Source organism: Lampetra planeri, chromosome 10 (assembly GCF_965212315.1).
Source record: "Lampetra planeri chromosome 10, kcLamPlan1.2.h2, whole genome shotgun sequence".
Lineage (NCBI taxonomy): Eukaryota > Metazoa > Chordata > Hyperoartia > Petromyzontiformes > Petromyzontidae > Lampetra > Lampetra planeri.
Genome location: NC_136116.1, coordinates 1,305,737 through 1,323,091, shown reverse-complemented (window position 1 = coordinate 1,323,091; position 17,355 = coordinate 1,305,737). Strand labels below are relative to the sequence as shown.

Genomic DNA, 17,355 nt, shown 5'->3' with positions numbered 1-17,355 from the left:
GCCCATAGCACCTGTTTCACAGGGTGGTCACCTTCCTAGCACTATACAGGCTCAAACCTGCTTAGCTTATGGTATCTGACAGGATCGGACGCTTTCCAGAATTTATCTATTTGGTCGTCGGCAATTGCGACTTGAACGCGTAAATAAATCACGTAGTGAACCTTGGTGGGCCTGTGGAGGTGGTGTGTGCCGCTCGTGTCGCCGGCTGACACGTGCTCCGCTGGTTCAGTTCCAGCTCGAAGTGAACGCCACGGGGACGTACGAGGTGCGGCTCACGGCCACGAACGAGCTCGGCTCCGCGGGCGCCGGTGCCTGGCTCAGGGCAGAGCGCCCCTTCACCGCCCTGGCGCTGTCGCTCCTGCACCTCGACGACTCCGCGTCCACCCACTTCTCTCTCGCCGTGGCGCCCGCGCAGGAGTTCACCCTGCTGCTCGATTTTGGCGACGGCGTCCGGGAGGAGCTGTTGTCCGGCCAGCTGGGGTCTGCGTTGGCGTGGGTGACCGAGTGTCCCGGCGACGACCTGTTCGCCGAGCGGTGGGGCTGCTACAATTTCACCGTCGCCCACCGGTACGACGCGGCTGGGCGCTTCGAAGTGAACGCGACGGTGAGGAACGACGTGAGCTCGCGGAGCGTGAGCCTGCTCGTGTCACTGCCCGACAGCGCCTGGCACCTGCGCCTGGTGCTCAACTCGGCTTACTCAGTGCCGCTGTGGGGCGTGATAAACGCCACCGCCTCAGTGGAATCCGCCGCCGGCGGAGTGGACTTCACGTGGCGCGTCGAGACGCTGTGGCAAGTGCCCCTCGACTGCTCCATCGAAGCCAGGTTGGGATTGGTTCGTTGTCGTTTTCCCGATATCTGAACATCGTGCCGCAAAAACCCCACCCCCCCTCCCTTGGCCCTCCTTGAGCCTGCGCTCATCAGCACAGTGAAATAGTTACAGCTTGGAGCACATTCTACAGGAATCAACGGTGTGCACCATTTAATTTGTATTTTTTATGCATATGTGATATTCATTGTGTAAATGCAAGCCATGTAAGTGTAATAAAGGACTCTTTCACTGTGTCTGTCTCCGTTGTCCTTTACTTGGGTTCTTACAACTTTGCCCACACGGCCCTCGCTCAGAGCCTTCTCCGCCTCCCGCTTGGCAGCTTGGCAGCTGCCGTCGCTCACGTAGCCTTTTCTCTTAGCCTCTCCGCCTTTGTGCTGCTCTCTCTGCAGCCCCACCGCTGCTCTCCGTATCCCCCGTGCCCGGACACCGCTGGCCAACGGTGCCGAGTCCCGTCCTGTGGCGATCACGCCACTCTCCACTCTCTGCCCTGTGTGGCCTCCCGTCTTTATTCTTCCACTCTCCTCCCGTCCCTTCCGGTTACCGCCCTTAAGAGCTTTCCCTTCTCCCCCACGTGACCTAACCCCTCCCCCCGTTACGTCATATCCGCGAGGCCGTTTACGCCCGCATTACACCACCCTCCCCCGTGGAGAAAATTCCAGCCGTCCTCGGCTGAACAACAACAAGTAATGCGAGCGACCACCAACCATCAGACATGCAAGGACAACGAGGCATACAATAAATATAACAATAACAACAAGAACAAGAACAGCATTAATCAATGAAAAGTAAGAGACTTCGACCGCGTGCGGGTCGCCGGCCCGTCCCGGACGGGCGGCGGCCCCCCTGCAGACCGAGAACGCGACGGGGTTTTAGGAGCGACAGGTTCAAAACTGCCTGTCACTATTGGAGGCCCGCCAACGCCATGGTCCCGTTTCCCCGAAGGACCAGAGTCCGGGGTGTCCCGCAATCGAGTCTGTGGCGGGGTCGGAAGGGCGGCAGGGCTCGGCGTCCCCGCAGCCGTGGTAGGCCCACCCCGAGCAGAGTCCCCTGTCTCCTGCGGTGTCACGGCCGGTTTGTCTGTAAAAGGCACGACAGGTGCTCTTGCAGGGTCAACAGGCACAGGCAAGGGTGCGTCGGCAGCAACAGACACCGGCAAGGCAACATCAGGAGATGACGCATCCGTTCGAGGGGCCACGTATGGTTTCAAGCGAGACGTATGGACGTACCAACGCCGAGATCCGAACCGAACGCGTGCAGACTGTGGGTTGGGAACCTCGATGAGCCGAACAGGCCCCTGCCATGGTTTATGTAATTTAGGGGAGGTCCCTAGCCGCACCTGTGGGCAATGCAGCCAGGCCATGTCCCCCACCTTCCAGGGGTACTTCCCCCAACAACTTGGAAGAAAAATTTTGGCCCTGATCCGGGAGGAGCCTCTTCAGCGCCCCCTTGTCCATAACGTACCCGAATAGAAAGGCGTCCGTAATGGACGCCGCCGACTGGTCGGGCAAGGGCCAGGCCATCGGCCAGCGGGAGAGGTACTCCACCCCAACTAGCAAGTATTTATTACCTTTAGCGGATGGCGGGAAGGGTCCCAAAATATCTAACGCCACCAGCTCATTAACTCGAGACACTTGAATAGACTGTATTGGTGGCACATATGGGTGTTTAGGCGGCTTCCGCCGGGCACATTCGGGACACGCGCGAACATGCGCGACGACATCCGTCGTCATGCCGTGCCAAAAGTAATCTCGCTGCAACGTCAATAGGGTCTTCTGCACCCATAGATGTAACAGCGTGTCGCAATGCAGAGTCCTAATCAATTCGTACCACAATGATGCCGGTACAACAAGACGCCAGCATTCCTGTAACCCTTCCCTCCACATCAGCAGTCCATCGAGGAGAGCGGTTCCCGGCGTTCCTCCGGAACCTGGTCCCCCACTCTCCTTCGCAGGCCGACTCCGCAGGGTCCCCAATGAATCGTCCAGCATTTGTTCACGAATCCATACAGCCCTTGGAAGGTTCAAAATCCCATCGGCCGGTCCCGGCCACACTGGAGCCTCAGGCACCTCGACCGCCAACACAACAGGCCGAGGGGGCTGCTGGATTGGCATACACCTATGCGTCCCCGACGCGCACGCGCAAGGGGATCGCTGCGGTAACCTAGAGAGCGCGTCCGCATTCGCGTGACGCACCCCCTTCCGATGTTGAATTTGGAAGGAAAACTCCTGCAGCGTGTCCAACCATTGCGCCAACTGGCCGGATGGTTGGTCCACCTTCAGGGCATACCGCAAAGCCGCATGATCCCTGCGCACAATAAACGAACGGCCATAGAGATACGGTCGAAATTGGCGGAGAAAGTAGACAATAGCCAAAAGTTCCCGGCGAGTGACGCAGTAGCGGGTTTCGGCGGGAGACAAAACCCGGCTACCGTACGCCACCACGCGCTCCACACCGCCTTTGGACTGTGACAACACGGCCCCAACGCCCGTGTCACTCGCGTCCATATCCAGAATGAAGGGGTGATCAAAATCTGAATAATCCAACGTCGGCGCCGTAGCCAACCGATCGCGCAAGCCTTTAAACGACGCCTCCTCCGGCGGTCCCCAATCAAATTTTCGTCCTTTACCCGTAAGGAGGTGCAGAGGCCTCGCAATCGTTGCAAAATTGGGAACAAACCTACGATAATATGAGGCAAACCCCAAAAACCGACGCACATCCCCCACCGTGGCCGGGGTTGGCCAGTCACGGACGCACGCCGTCTTGTCCGGATCCGTGGCAACCCCGACCGCACTAACGATATGTCCCAAATAGCGCACGGACCGTTGCAGTAGGTGACATTTCTTAGGTTTAAATTTCAGATTGGCGGAGCGCATCCTGGCGAACACCGCCTCCAACCTCAATAAATGTTCGTCAAATGTGCGGCTGAAGGCGATAATATCGTCTAAATATATCAGACATGTCTCCCACTGCAACCCCGTTAATACCAGTTCCATCAACCTCTGAAATGTGGCAGGGGCAGCATTTAACCCCATCGGAAGACAATTAAATTGAAATAACCCCTGCGGCGTACGGAAAGCAGTCTTTTCCCGTGAGGACTCATCGAGGGGAAGCTGCCAGAATCCCGAAGAGAGATCCAGCGTCGAAAAGAACTTTGCCCCCGACAAGGCATCGAGGGAATCGTCCATATACGGCAGGGGGTACGCATCTGCCACGGACACTTTATTTAATTTCCGAAAATCCACGCAAAATCGCAATTTCCCGTCTTTCTTTTTAAACAAGACAACAGGCGCGCCCCATGGGCTGTTAGATGGAGATATTATGTCCGCAGCCAACATGTCATCCACTGCCCCTCGAACATGATCTCGCTCCGCCGGACTCATCCGATGCGAGTTCAACCGAATAGGAGCAGCATCCCCTGTGTCAATATGATGGGAAAGCAGGGAGGTGCTTCCCAAGTCCAGATCGTCGGAGCTAAACACATCGGAATAACTCAACAATAGCGCGCGAAGCGCGGAACGTTGATCCCCGGAAAGGGAAGAATTTTCTCCGCACAATTCAGCGATCCAGCGATTATCTGGGGCCGCAGGGCCCGAAACACCGGCAACCATCTCCCGGCGGCCCAGATAGTCCTGGGCCGTAAACGCTGTAGTGGCATGTGCCACAACCATTCCAGCCGGCACACACACATTTTCCGTACTCCCATTAAGCACCTGCAAAAATGGCTGCTGGTCCGGCCGGATAATAGTCTGTGCCCCGACGAGCGCCGATCCGCCCGTTATAGTAGCGGACGGCGATAACAAAACTCCAGTTGCTCCCTCCCGACCAGGTACAGGTTTCCGATATCGCAAGGGGATAAGCATCTGTGAGCCAGGTGGAATGTCAACAGATACCTCGGACAGCGCCTGCACCTGGCAGACCGGAGCAGGTTGCCCCCAGGGCGACGGCAGAAATGTAATTTTTCGACCCCCCGGTAATTCGATACAGTTTTGATTAACTCTAATTCGAATGGGCATTTTGGCCAGAAAATCAGTTCCCAACAAACACGGAACCGCAAGGGACCTCGAGATTAACACAATTCTCGAGGCTGACACTCCCCCGATAGATATATTGGCGTCCACCTGGCCCACAATGCCCATACTACCCCCGTTCGCCGCAACGCAGGAATCGTAAACCGGACGCACGGCCTCTGGTGGGATGCCCAACAGATGGAAAATTACATCCGATATAATGGTCGCGGACGCACCGGAGTCCACTAAAATGCGCACGTCAACCCCCTGTATAGAACCCGGTACAGTGGACGAACCAGTAGCGGCCGCGACAACCCGCCGTGCCAATTTACGCCACTGTGTTACTGAGCGACATGGCCCAGTCGATGGCCTCCCGTTATTAACAACACCCAGATCGCGCAGCAATGGTGATGAATGAGGTGTCAAGCCTTGCCGGGTGTCTGGTGCGCACCGACTTGCCTGTCCAAGATGGTCCTTCCCCGGCACGTCTGCTGTCGAGACCTCCTGCTGGGGCAGTCCTGGGATACGGGCCCAGCAGTCCCTGGCGTAATGGCCCTTACGACCGCAGCGGAAGCACTCGATGTTGTTGCGCCGCGCCGCAGGCCCCCCATCCCGACGCTCCCGCGTCGGCGGCGCAGATCGCGGCCCCGGTCCACCGCAGGCCGACCACTGCGCAGAGGCGGCTGTCAGCTCCTGCGGGCCCCCCCCGTCAGAAAAGTACACCACCTTCTTGGGATCCCAACCCACGGCACCTCCCTCGACGATGGGCCCCCCCGTCCACGCCGTGACTTGCTTCCAACGGCGTAGATTAAACTGGGCATCCAGACACTTTGCGGCCGCCCGGGATGTCAGCTTTTCATTGCCACACACCGGCATAGGGATCCCCAAATCCCTGGACAGCTCGAGCATCTTGCCCAAAATGAGGGGTTCGAGTAGGTCAGGCTCCGGCTCCGGGTATGCGGCCATGGCTAACTCCAAGACAGCACCCCTGTTTTCCACCGGCGACTCTTCGGGTGCCCGCTGGCGTTGAACGAACCGGCGGTGAGCATCATCCGGCGGCTCGTACGCATCTGCCATCTCGTCAAAAATTCCTCTCAATGTTTTCTTTTTCTCGGCCTTTATGGAACGGAAGAATCGCACCGACTCGTCGTCGAGAAGAGTTGGCAGAACTTCCAGGGCCTCTGCGTCAGTCCACCTGGCGGAGCGCACCGCCGCCAAAATCTGCAGGTGAAAGCACTCCAGTCGCCACCGATGGAGAATTCTTTAACAGTTGTCAAGTGATGGCTACGACTCCTTGCTGCGCCGTCCTCCGCAGGTGACTCGTCGCGTGGCATATTCAAGATGACGTCGCACCACAACGTGTCCAAGATGGCGGCCCCCCGCCGCGGAGGGCGCAAGATGGCGGCTTCCCACTGTTCTTCCCCTGCCACGCCCAAGATGGCGTCTTCGTGCCGCGTGGCAGATGGCGCTTGCAGCGCAGGCAAGACCGCGGCCTGCGGATCACTCCCGGGCCTCCCCGACGCCGTCGCCGGCGTGACGAGGTCGCACAGTTGCGCCAGTACGGTTTTCAAGGTCTCCAGCTGCGCCGCCATCTGCCTCCATCGTAAGTCAGCATCCTCTGGCGCGGACGGGTCCACCGACGCGGCGACATCTTGAACTCTCGGATCTCCTCCTCCATCGCAGGCAGGTCCACTGCCTGAGGAAGGTCGTCGTCGTCGGATGATGCAGCAGACGATGGTGCAGGAATATTCTTTCTTCTGAGCTGTTTTGACATGCCGTTTCACTTCTGACACCAGTGTAATAAAGGACTCTTTCACTGTGTCTGTCTCCGTTGTCCTTTATTTGGGTTCTTACAACTTTGCCCACATGGCCCTCGCTCAGAGCCTTCTCCGCCTCCCGCTTGGCAGCTTGGCAGCTGCCGTCGCTCACGTAGCCTTTTCTCTTAGCCTCTCCGCCTTTGTGCAGTCTCTCAGCTGCTCTCTCTGCAGCCCCACCGCTGCTCTCCGTCTCCCCCGTGCCCGGACACCGCTGGCCAACGGTGCCGAGTCCCGTCCTGTGGCGATCACGCCACTCTCCACTCTCTGCCCTGCGTGGCCTCCTCTCGTCTTTATTCTTCCACTCTCCTCCCGTCCCTTCCGGTTACCGCCCTTAAGAGCTTTCCCTTCTCCCCCACGTGACCTAACCCCTCCCCCCGTTACGTCATATCCGCGAGGCCGTTTATGCCCGCATTACATAAGTAATACATTTTACTTCTTTGTATACGTGCTCACTTTGTGTTTGCTACTCTTTTTTCGGTAAAGTCACGTAGGGGAAAAAAATAATAAATAACAAATAATAGAAATAAAATAATAAATCACGACGTTTCGGAGGCAACACAAGTCTCCGTCATCAGGTGGGACCGTCACAGCTGAATTTACTGTATCAAGTGAGGAAAAATCCAAGAGACAAGCCCTTAAATACAAGTTAAGGGGGAAGGGGGGGCTTGTCTGAATGTGGTAGCCAGGGGATGGCCTGATGGGCGTTTGTGTTTGCTGTGTATGTGTCAATCGACACCCTGTGGAGGACACCTTTGCTCATGATACATTCCATCTCAAGATTTTCCAGGAGAAATATTTGAATAGAAAACTATGTGCTAACAACTCCCATGACCATGACACTGCATGGACGAGTTCTGCATCCAGCAGTGGATTTCTGAAGGGCTGTCAATGATTGTTATTATTGTTGTTGTTTTGCCGCAAAACATTGAAAGTATGTGGCATTTCATTTTGGCATGACAGGTTGAATTCTCAATGTCAAGGGGGTTTATTTGCGAGGTGGCTTGATTCGTTTGCAATCTGTGCTACTTTCAGGACACATAAAGCTGCGTGATTGTGTGTGTGCTCGTACCAATTGAAATCGGCCTTTACCCAATGGCATTGCTCACTGCCACCACAGCGTTACCGACCGGCACTGTTGTTACGAACCCGGCGACCCGACTTTGATTCCCACGGCCACCACCAGTGGCGATTATCTTTCTTCGGTCTCAAATGAGTGCCAGGTGCAGTATGTAAACATACAGACGGCCTATGTCTCCCACTAGGGAGACATAGGCCGTCGGGCTTGGTGCGGCCCACCCACCTCCTCGTGTGCCATGCCAGCCTTCATAGGTGCTCGCTAACAGCAGTTGCCCCAACAGTCTATTCAGGCTATACGGGGGGGGTCTTTGTATGTATGTGTGAATGCAGCGATGGCTTTCATAGCACCGTGGTCTGCCCAGCGGTTGAGATCAACGACTACGCCGTGAGTGTGACGGCTGAGAGCACCCTGCTCGACAAGTCGGCGAGCGCCAGCCTGGATCGTCCCGTGCGCGTGCTGTCACCAATCACGAATGTGGAGCTGTTATATCCGTTCAACAAGTCCCTGAATCGGTAAACCTGCCCCCGCAACTGCCGCAGGGCACTAGGTGACATGGTGTGCTTTTCCAAATTGGAAAATGTTTAGGGTGAAACATCATGAATATTGCCAATGTAAGATGATGCAATAGAGGACCTGGTAATTGTTTTACTGAACAAGATAAGTCATGCTGGGTGTTGGCCGGTGCCCTCCAGGTGACAGAACCCAGTGCTATCACGTTCACCAGTTGTGGTACGAATCAGCGAGGCCATCCTGATGACTACCCTGGGTGAAATATTATAAATATCATAAATACGTGCCCCTCTGATTCTCAGTGGACATTAAAGATCCTGAGATGTCATTCTGAAAGAGTCTGCCATTGCCATCATAGTATCAATTTCTCTGCAAATGAGTGATTACGCATGGCAATCATCGCACTGTACTGGCAGACTAAATGCCCACTTGCACCTTGTTCCCCACAGTGACAGCTGCCATCAGGGAGTCCCCGAGCCACAATATTAAATGCACTCTGGGATGTTTCGTTATATTATAGTCTGAATAAAAGTGTAAGTTATTATTATTATTATCATCCCACAAGGAGCCAACCGTATCCATGATCTTATTCATCAGCCATCCAATGCCCCTCCCTGCCTTAATTATTTAGGTTATCGTGCCAAGCTTCTTTATCGTTTGCGTTTGTATGTGCCCCAACATTCTGTTAAGGGCTATACGGGGGATACCTTTCTTTGTGTGGCAGATATGTGAATTTTGCGACGCTGAATGAACACCTGAATGGTTCGTGGCAAACGGAGTTGCAGGTGTTTGAGGCGCGGGCAAACCCCGTCTCTCTGCTGAGCTTTCTCTTCACCCTCGGAAACACCTCCCAGCTCGTGGAGGCCTTGATGGGCTTCGAACCTTATTATTCTGCCACGTGGCAGCACACATTCACCGAAGGTAATCGCTAGAATTGCAGTCACGGCTGCGTCGCATTCACGCCTGCACTCCTCATCGCGCGGAGCAATCCGGCCATCGCCGTGGCCATGACGCGTGTAATCGGACGAACGTGCACCCGTGTTTTAGAGGGAGCGTACAACGTGACGGTGACGGCGTTGAGCGAGCTGGAGAGCGTCACCAGCATGGTGGGTCCCTTCTACGTGCAGCGGGCGCCAGTGGGGCTCAGCATCGACACGCCGCCCAGTGCGGTGCCGCACGGAGAGCCCGTCAGCTGCTCGGCGCGGCTGCGCTTCGGTTCAGAGCCACTCTACAACTGGTCCATGGGAGACGAGACCAACTACCTGGCCGCCGGTACACACGTGATCACCCTGCATCGCACCCCTCCCCGCCCCGTGCCCCACCATGTGGTCTGACACGTGGTGGAGTCTGGGAGTCTGCATTCCTAATGGACAGGCACAGGATGCTGATGCGTCCTCTACGCTTTGGTATACTGTCTGTGCGTGTGCCCGTAACTGCCTGTGTGTGTGTCTGTAGCTGCCTGTGTGTGTGTCTGTAGCTGCCTGTGTGTGTCTGTAGCTGCCTGTGCGTGTGTCTGTAGCTGCCTGTGTGTGTGTTTGTAGCTGCCTGTGTTTGTGTGCGGCAAAAACAACCTCCTACCTCCTCGTGGTGCCGGACGGGCAACGTTGTCGTGGACAATGCTGTGGGAGGGAGGGCCAATTCCGATTGACCTTTCCCCTCAGGGCATTTGTAACCACCACAGCAGCTAAATGGGGACTCTGGATGGGTGTGAGGGGCTGGTAACCCCTCCACCTTCAATAAATTACCACAAAACCAAGTAAAAAATATATCATTAATAAGCTTGTGTCGGAGGCCCCAGGGGGATAGGCGTCTATGACGACTCCTGGCCAAACCCCATTTGGCGGAGCCAGGACATTGAATTTTTACCCCCGGGGCTCCTCCAGAAACAACAAAAAGTCACTACGGATGGCCACGTGGAATGTTCGAATGCTCATTGCAGAGGAGAGGCTGCCACTCCTCTGTCAGGAGCTGGAATGGTACCGCCTGGATCTCTGGTATTCAGGAGGTCCGGTGGACCGGCTCTGGCTCCTGCCATCATGAGGGGTGGACAGTTCTCTACTCGGGGCAGGAGACTGCCAAACAACAGGGAGTGGCTCTTCTTCTGAACATAAGAATGAAGGGGGCGTGGGAGCGTGGCGGTGAGGTGTGGGAAGCTGTAAGCCCCAGGCTACTTTGGGCTCGCCTTCCCATCAACCGGAGGTGAGGAGTGGTGGTCATGGTTACTTATGCTCCCACCGAAGACGAACATCCGTGGAGGGATGCAGGCAAGGCCGATAAGACAGATGCCTTCTATGACCTCCTGTCACAGGTGCTGGCTAAAGTGGCCCCTCGGGATAGTCATCTTGTTGGGTGACTTCAATGCCTGATGATGCTGGCACCTGGTATGGAGTGATTGGAAGGCATGGGCCAGATCAGCTCAATAACAACAGTAGGAGGCTGCTAGATTTTTGTGCAGCCCATGGGCTTGTAATTACCAAGACGCTGTTACGGCATCGGCGCATCCACACAACATCATGGATGCATGCCGGGTCCAAGGAAGAACATCTGCTGGACTACATAGTGACAGAACAGCAGATGCGGGCCCATGTCCTTGACACCAGAACCTGTGTCTGCAGCTGCCTGTGTGTGGTGTCTGTAGCTGCCTGTGCGTTTGTCTGTAGCTGCCTGTGTGTGTGTGTCTGTAGCTGCCTGTGTGTGTGTCTGTAGGTGCCTGTGTGTGGTGTCTGTAGCTGCCTGTGTGTGTGTCTGTAGCTGCCTGTGTGTGTCTGTAGCTGCCTGTGTGTGTGTGTCTGTAGCTGCCTGTGTGTGTGTCTGTAGCTGCCTGTGCGTGTGTCTGTAGCTGCCTGTGCGTGTGTCTGTAGCTGCCTGTGCGTGTGTCTGTAGCTGCCTGTGTGTGTGTCTGTAGCTGCCTGTGCACGTGTCTGTAGCTGCCTGTGTGTGTCTGTAGCTGCCTGTGCGTGTGTCTGTAGCTGCCTGTGTGTGTGTTTGTAGCTGCCTGTGTTTGTGTGCGGCAAAAACAACCTCCTACCTCCTCGTGGTGCCGGACGGGCAACGTTGTCGTTGACAATGCTGTGGGGAGGGAGGGCCAATTCCGATTGACCTTTCCCCTCAGGGCATTTGTAACCACCACATCAGCTAAATGGGGACTCTGGATGGGTGCGAGGGGCTGGTAACCCCTCCACCTTCAATAAATTACCACAAAACCAAGTAAAAAATATATCATTAATAAGCTTGTGTCGGAGGCCCCAGGGGGATAGGCGTCTATGACGACTCCTGGCCAAACCCCATTTGGCGGAGCCAGGACATTGAATTTTTACCCCCGCGGCTCCTCCAGAAACAACAAAAAGTCACTACGGATGGCCACTTGGAATGTTCGAATGCTCACTGCGGATGAGAGGCTGCCACTCCTCTGTCAGGAGCTGGAATGGTACCGCCTGGATCTCTGGTATTCAGGAGGTCCGGTGGACCGGCTCTGGCTCCTGCCATCATGAAGGGTGGACAGTTCTCTACTCGGGGCAGGAGACTACCAAACAACAGGGAGTGGCTCTTCTTCTGAACATAAGAATGAAGGGGGCGTGGGAGCGTGGCGGTGAGGTGTGGGAAGCTGTAAGCCCCAGGCTACTTTGGGCTCGCCTTCCCATCAACCGGAGGTGAGGAGTGGTGGTCATGGTTACTTATGCTCCCACCGAAGACGAACATCCATGGAGGGATGCAGGCAAGGCCGATAAGACAGATGCCTTCTATGACCTCCTGTCACAGGTGCTGGCTAAAGTGGCCCCTCGGGATAGTCATCTTGTTGGGTGACTTCAATGCCTGATGATGCTGGCACCTGGTATGGAGTGATTGGAAGGCATGGGCCAGATCAGCTCAATAACAACAGTAGGAGGCTGCTAGATTTTTGTGCAGCCCATGGGCTTGTAATTACCAAGACGCTGTTACGGCATCGGCGCATCCACACAACATCATGGATGCATGCCGGGTCCAAGGAAGAACATCTGCTGGACTACATAGTGACAGAACAGCAGATGCGGGCCCATGTCCTTGACACCAGAACCTGTGTCTGCAGCTGCCTGTGTGTGGTGTCTGTAGCTGCCTGTGTGTGGTGTCTGTAGCTGCCTGTGTGTGGTGTCTATAGCTGCCTGTGCGTGTGTCTGTAGGTGCCTGTGTGTGGTGTCTGTAGCTGCCTGTGCGCGTGTCTGTAGCTGCCTGTGTGTGTGTCTGTAGCTGCCTGTGCGTGGTGTCTGTAGCTGCCTGTGCGTGTGTCTGTAGCTGCCTGTGTGTGTGTCTGTAGCTGTCTGTGTGTGTGTCTGTAGCTGCCTGTGTGTGTGTCTGTAGCTGCCTGTGTGTGTCTGTAGCTACCTGTGTGTGTCTGTAGCTGCCTGTGCGTGGTGTCTGTAGCTGCCTGTGCGTGTGTCTGTAGCTGTCTGTGCGTGTGTCTGTAGCTACCTGTGTGTGTGTCTGTTGCTGCCCGTGCGAGTGTCTGTAGCTGCCTGTGCGTGTGTCTGTAGCTGCCTGTGTGTGTGTCTGTAGCTGCCTGTGTGTGTGTCTGTAGCTGCCTGTGTGTGTCTGTAGCTACCTGTGTGTGTGTCTGTTGCTGCCCGTGCGAGTGTCTGTAGCTGCCTGTGCGTGTGTCTGTAGCTGCCTGTGTGTGTGTCTGTAGCTGCCTGTGTGTGTGTCTGTAGCTGCCTGTGTGTGTGTTGTAGCTGCCTGTGTGTGTGTCTGTAGCTGCCTGTGTGTTTGTCTGTAGCTGCCTGTGTGTGTGTCTGTAGCTGCCTGTGCGTGTGTCTGTAGCTGCCTGTGCATGTGTCTGTAGCTGCCTGTGCGTGTGTCTGTAGCTGCCTGTGCGTGTGTCTGTAGCTGCCTGTGTGTGGTGTCTGTAGCTGCCTGTGTGTGTCTGTAGCTGCCTGTGTGTGTGTTTGTAGCTGCCTGTACGTGTGTCTGTAACTGCCTGTGTGTGTCTGTAGCTGCCTGTGTGTGTCTGTAGCTGCCTGTGTGTGTCTGTAGCTGCCTGTGCGTGTGTTTGTAGCTGCCTGTGCGTGTGTCTGTAGCTGCCTGTGTGTGTCTGTAGCTGCCTGTGTGTGTCTGTAGCTACCTGTGCGTGTGTCTGTAGCTGCCTGTGCGTGTGTCTGTAGCTGCCTGTGCACGTGTCTGTAGCTGCATGTGTGTGTGTCTGTAGCTGTCTGTGTGTGGTGTCTGTAACTGCCTGTGCGTGTGTCTGTAGCTGCCTGTGCGTGTGTCTGTAGCTGCCTGTGTGTGTGTCTGTAGCTGCCTGTGTGTGTGTGTCTGTAGATGCCTGTGTGTGTGTCTGTAGCTGCCTGTGTGTGTGTTTGTAGCTGCCTGTGTGTGGTTTCTGTAACTGCCTGTGCGTGTGTCTGTAGCTGCCTGTGCGTGTGTCTATAGCTGCCTGTGCGTGTGTCTGTAGCTGCCTGTGCGTGTGTCTGTAGCTGCCTGTGTATGTGTCTGTAGCTGCCTGTGTGTGGTGTCTGTAACTGCCTGTGTGTGTGTCTGTAGCTGCCTGTGTGTGTGTCTGTAGCTGCCTGTGTGTGTCTGTAGCTGCCTGTGCGTGTGTCTGTAGTTGCCTGTGCGCGTGTCTGTAGCTGCCTGTGTGTGTGTCTGTAGCTGCCTGTGCGTGTGTCTGTAGCTGCCTGTGTTTGTGTGTCTGTAGCTGCCTGTGTCTGTAGCTGCCTGTGTGTGTGTCTGTAGCTACCTGTGCGTGTGTCTGTAGCTGCCTGGGCGTGTGTCTGTAACTGCCTGTGCGTGTGTCTGTAGCTGCCTGTGCGTGTGTCTGTAGCTGCCTGTGTTTGTGTGCGGCAAAAACAACCTCCTACCTCCTCGTGGTGCCGGACGGGCAACGTTGTCGTTGACAATGCTGTGGGGAGGGAGGGCCAATTCCGATTGACCTTTCCCCTCAGGGCATTTGTAACCACCACATCAGCTAAATGGGGACTCTGGATGGGTGCGAGGGGCTGGTAACCCCTCCACCTTCAATAAATTACCACAAAACCAAGTAAAAAATATATCATTAATAAGCTTGTGTCGGAGGCCCCAGGGGGATAGGCGTCTATGACGACTCCTGGCCAAACCCCATTTGGCGGAGCCAGGACATTGAATTTTTACCCCCGCGGCTCCTCCAGAAACAACAAAAAGTCACTACGGATGGCCACTTGGAATGTTCGAATGCTCACTGCGGATGAGAGGCTGCCACTCCTCTGTCAGGAGCTGGAATGGTACCGCCTGGATCTCTGGTATTCAGGAGGTCCGGTGGACCGGCTCTGGCTCCTGCCATCATGAAGGGTGGACAGTTCTCTACTCGGGGCAGGAGACTACCAAACAACAGGGAGTGGCTCTTCTTCTGAACATAAGAATGAAGGGGGCGTGGGAGCGTGGCGGTGAGGTGTGGGAAGCTGTAAGCCCCAGGCTACTTTGGGCTCGCCTTCCCATCAACCGGAGGTGAGGAGTGGTGGTCATGGTTACTTATGCTCCCACCGAAGACGAACATCCATGGAGGGATGCAGGCAAGGCCGATAAGACAGATGCCTTCTATGACCTCCTGTCACAGGTGCTGGCTAAAGTGGCCCCTCGGGATAGTCATCTTGTTGGGTGACTTCAATGCCTGATGATGCTGGCACCTGGTATGGAGTGATTGGAAGGCATGGGCCAGATCAGCTCAATAACAACAGTAGGAGGCTGCTAGATTTTTGTGCAGCCCATGGGCTTGTAATTACCAAGACGCTGTTACGGCATCGGCGCATCCACACAACATCATGGATGCATGCCGGGTCCAAGGAAGAACATCTGCTGGACTACATAGTGACAGAACAGCAGATGCGGGCCCATGTCCTTGACACCAGAACCTGTGTCTGCAGCTGCCTGTGTGTGGTGTCTGTAGCTGCCTGTGTGTGGTGTCTGTAGCTGCCTGTGTGTGGTGTCTATAGCTGCCTGTGCGTGTGTCTGTAGGTGCCTGTGTGTGGTGTCTGTAGCTGCCTGTGCGCGTGTCTGTAGCTGCCTGTGTGTGTGTCTGTAGCTGCCTGTGCGTGGTGTCTGTAGCTGCCTGTGCGTGTGTCTGTAGCTGCCTGTGTGTGTGTCTGTAGCTGTCTGTGTGTGTGTCTGTAGCTGCCTGTGTGTGTGTCTGTAGCTGCCTGTGTGTGTCTGTAGCTACCTGTGTGTGTCTGTAGCTGCCTGTGCGTGGTGTCTGTAGCTGCCTGTGCGTGTGTCTGTAGCTGTCTGTGCGTGTGTCTGTAGCTACCTGTGTGTGTGTCTGTTGCTGCCCGTGCGAGTGTCTGTAGCTGCCTGTGCGTGTGTCTGTAGCTGCCTGTGTGTGTGTCTGTAGCTGCCTGTGTGTGTGTCTGTAGCTGCCTGTGTGTGTCTGTAGCTACCTGTGTGTGTGTCTGTTGCTGCCCGTGCGAGTGTCTGTAGCTGCCTGTGCGTGTGTCTGTAGCTGCCTGTGTGTGTGTCTGTAGCTGCCTGTGTGTGTGTCTGTAGCTGCCTGTGTGTGTGTTGTAGCTGCCTGTGTGTGTGTCTGTAGCTGCCTGTGTGTTTGTCTGTAGCTGCCTGTGTGTGTGTCTGTAGCTGCCTGTGCGTGTGTCTGTAGCTGCCTGTGCATGTGTCTGTAACTGCCTGTGCGTGTGTCTGTAGCTGCCTGTGCGTGTGTCTGTAGCTGCCTGTGTGTGGTGTCTGTAGCTGCCTGTGTGTGTCTGTAGCTGCCTGTGTGTGTGTTTGTAGCTGCCTGTACGTGTGTCTGTAACTGCCTGTGTGTGTCTGTAGCTGCCTGTGTGTGTCTGTAGCTGCCTGTGTGTGTCTGTAGCTGCCTGTGCGTGTGTTTGTAGCTGCCTGTGCGTGTGTCTGTAGCTGCCTGTGTGTGTCTGTAGCTGCCTGTGTGTGTCTGTAGCTACCTGTGCGTGTGTCTGTAGCTGCCTGTGCGTGTGTCTGTAGCTGCCTGTGCACGTGTCTGTAGCTGCATGTGTGTGTGTCTGTAGCTGTCTGTGTGTGGTGTCTGTAACTGCCTGTGCGTGTGTCTGTAGCTGCCTGTGCGTGTGTCTGTAGCTGCCTGTGTGTGTGTCTGTAGCTGCCTGTGTGTGTGTGTCTGTAGATGCCTGTGTGTGTGTCTGTAGCTGCCTGTGTGTGTGTTTGTAGCTGCCTGTGTGTGGTTTCTGTAACTGCCTGTGCGTGTGTCTGTAGCTGCCTGTGCGTGTGTCTATAGCTGCCTGTGCGTGTGTCTGTAGCTGCCTGTGCGTGTGTCTGTAGCTGCCTGTGTATGTGTCTGTAGCTGCCTGTGTGTGGTGTCTGTAACTGCCTGTGTGTGTGTCTGTAGCTGCCTGTGTGTGTGTCTGTAGCTGCCTGTGTGTGTCTGTAGCTGCCTGTGCGTGTGTCTGTAGTTGCCTGTGCGCGTGTCTGTAGCTGCCTGTGTGTGTGTCTGTAGCTGCCTGTGCGTGTGTCTGTAGCTGCCTGTGTTTGTGTGTCTGTAGCTGCCTGTGTGTGTGTCTGTAGCTGCCTGTGTGTGTGTCTGTAGCTACCTGTGCGTGTGTCTGTAGCTGCCTGGGCGTGTGTCTGTAACTGCCTGTGCGTGTGTCTGTAGCTGCCTGTGCGTGTGTCTGTAGCTGCCTGTGTGTGTGTCTGTAGCTGCCTGTGCGTGTGTTTGTAGCTGCCTGTGTGTGTGTCTGTAGCTGCCTGTGTGTGTCTGTAACTGCCTGTGTGTGTCTGTAGCTGCCTGTGTGTGTCTGTAGCTACCTTTGCGTGTGTCTGTAACTGCCTGTGTGTGTCTGTAGCTGCCTGTGCGTGTGTCTGTAGCTGCCTGTGAGTGTGTCTGTAGCTGCATGTGTGTGTGTCTGGAGCTGCCTGTGAGTGTGTCTGTAGCTGCATGTGTGTGGAGTCTATAGCTGCCTTTGTGTGTGTCTGTAGCTGCCTGTGTGTGTGTCTGTAGCTGCCTGTGTGTGTGTCTGTAGCTGCCTGTGTGTGTCTTTAGCTGCCTGTGTGTGTCTGTAGCTGCCTGTGCGTGTGTCTGTAACTGCCTGTGTGTGTGTGTAGCTGCCTGTGTGTGTCTGTAGCTGCATGTGTGTGTGTCTGTAGCTGCCTGTGTTTGTGTCTGTAGCTGCCTGTGCGTGTGTCTGTAGCTGC

General features: G+C 55.5%; 1 protein-coding gene across 1 annotated transcript in view; it reads left to right on the top strand.

Moving 5' to 3' along the window:
• PKD1L1 (polycystin 1 like 1, transient receptor potential channel interacting) overlaps positions 1-17,355 on the top strand; it is an 82,538-nt gene that overhangs the window by 16,711 nt on the left and 48,472 nt on the right. The window contains exons 14-17 of the mRNA XM_078597864.1: positions 230-822; positions 8,061-8,243; positions 8,966-9,162; positions 9,289-9,513. Coding sequence (XP_078453990.1) covers positions 230-822; positions 8,061-8,243; positions 8,966-9,162; positions 9,289-9,513 — 1,198 coding nt within the window. The remainder of the gene's footprint in view (positions 1-229; positions 823-8,060; positions 8,244-8,965; positions 9,163-9,288; positions 9,514-17,355) is intronic.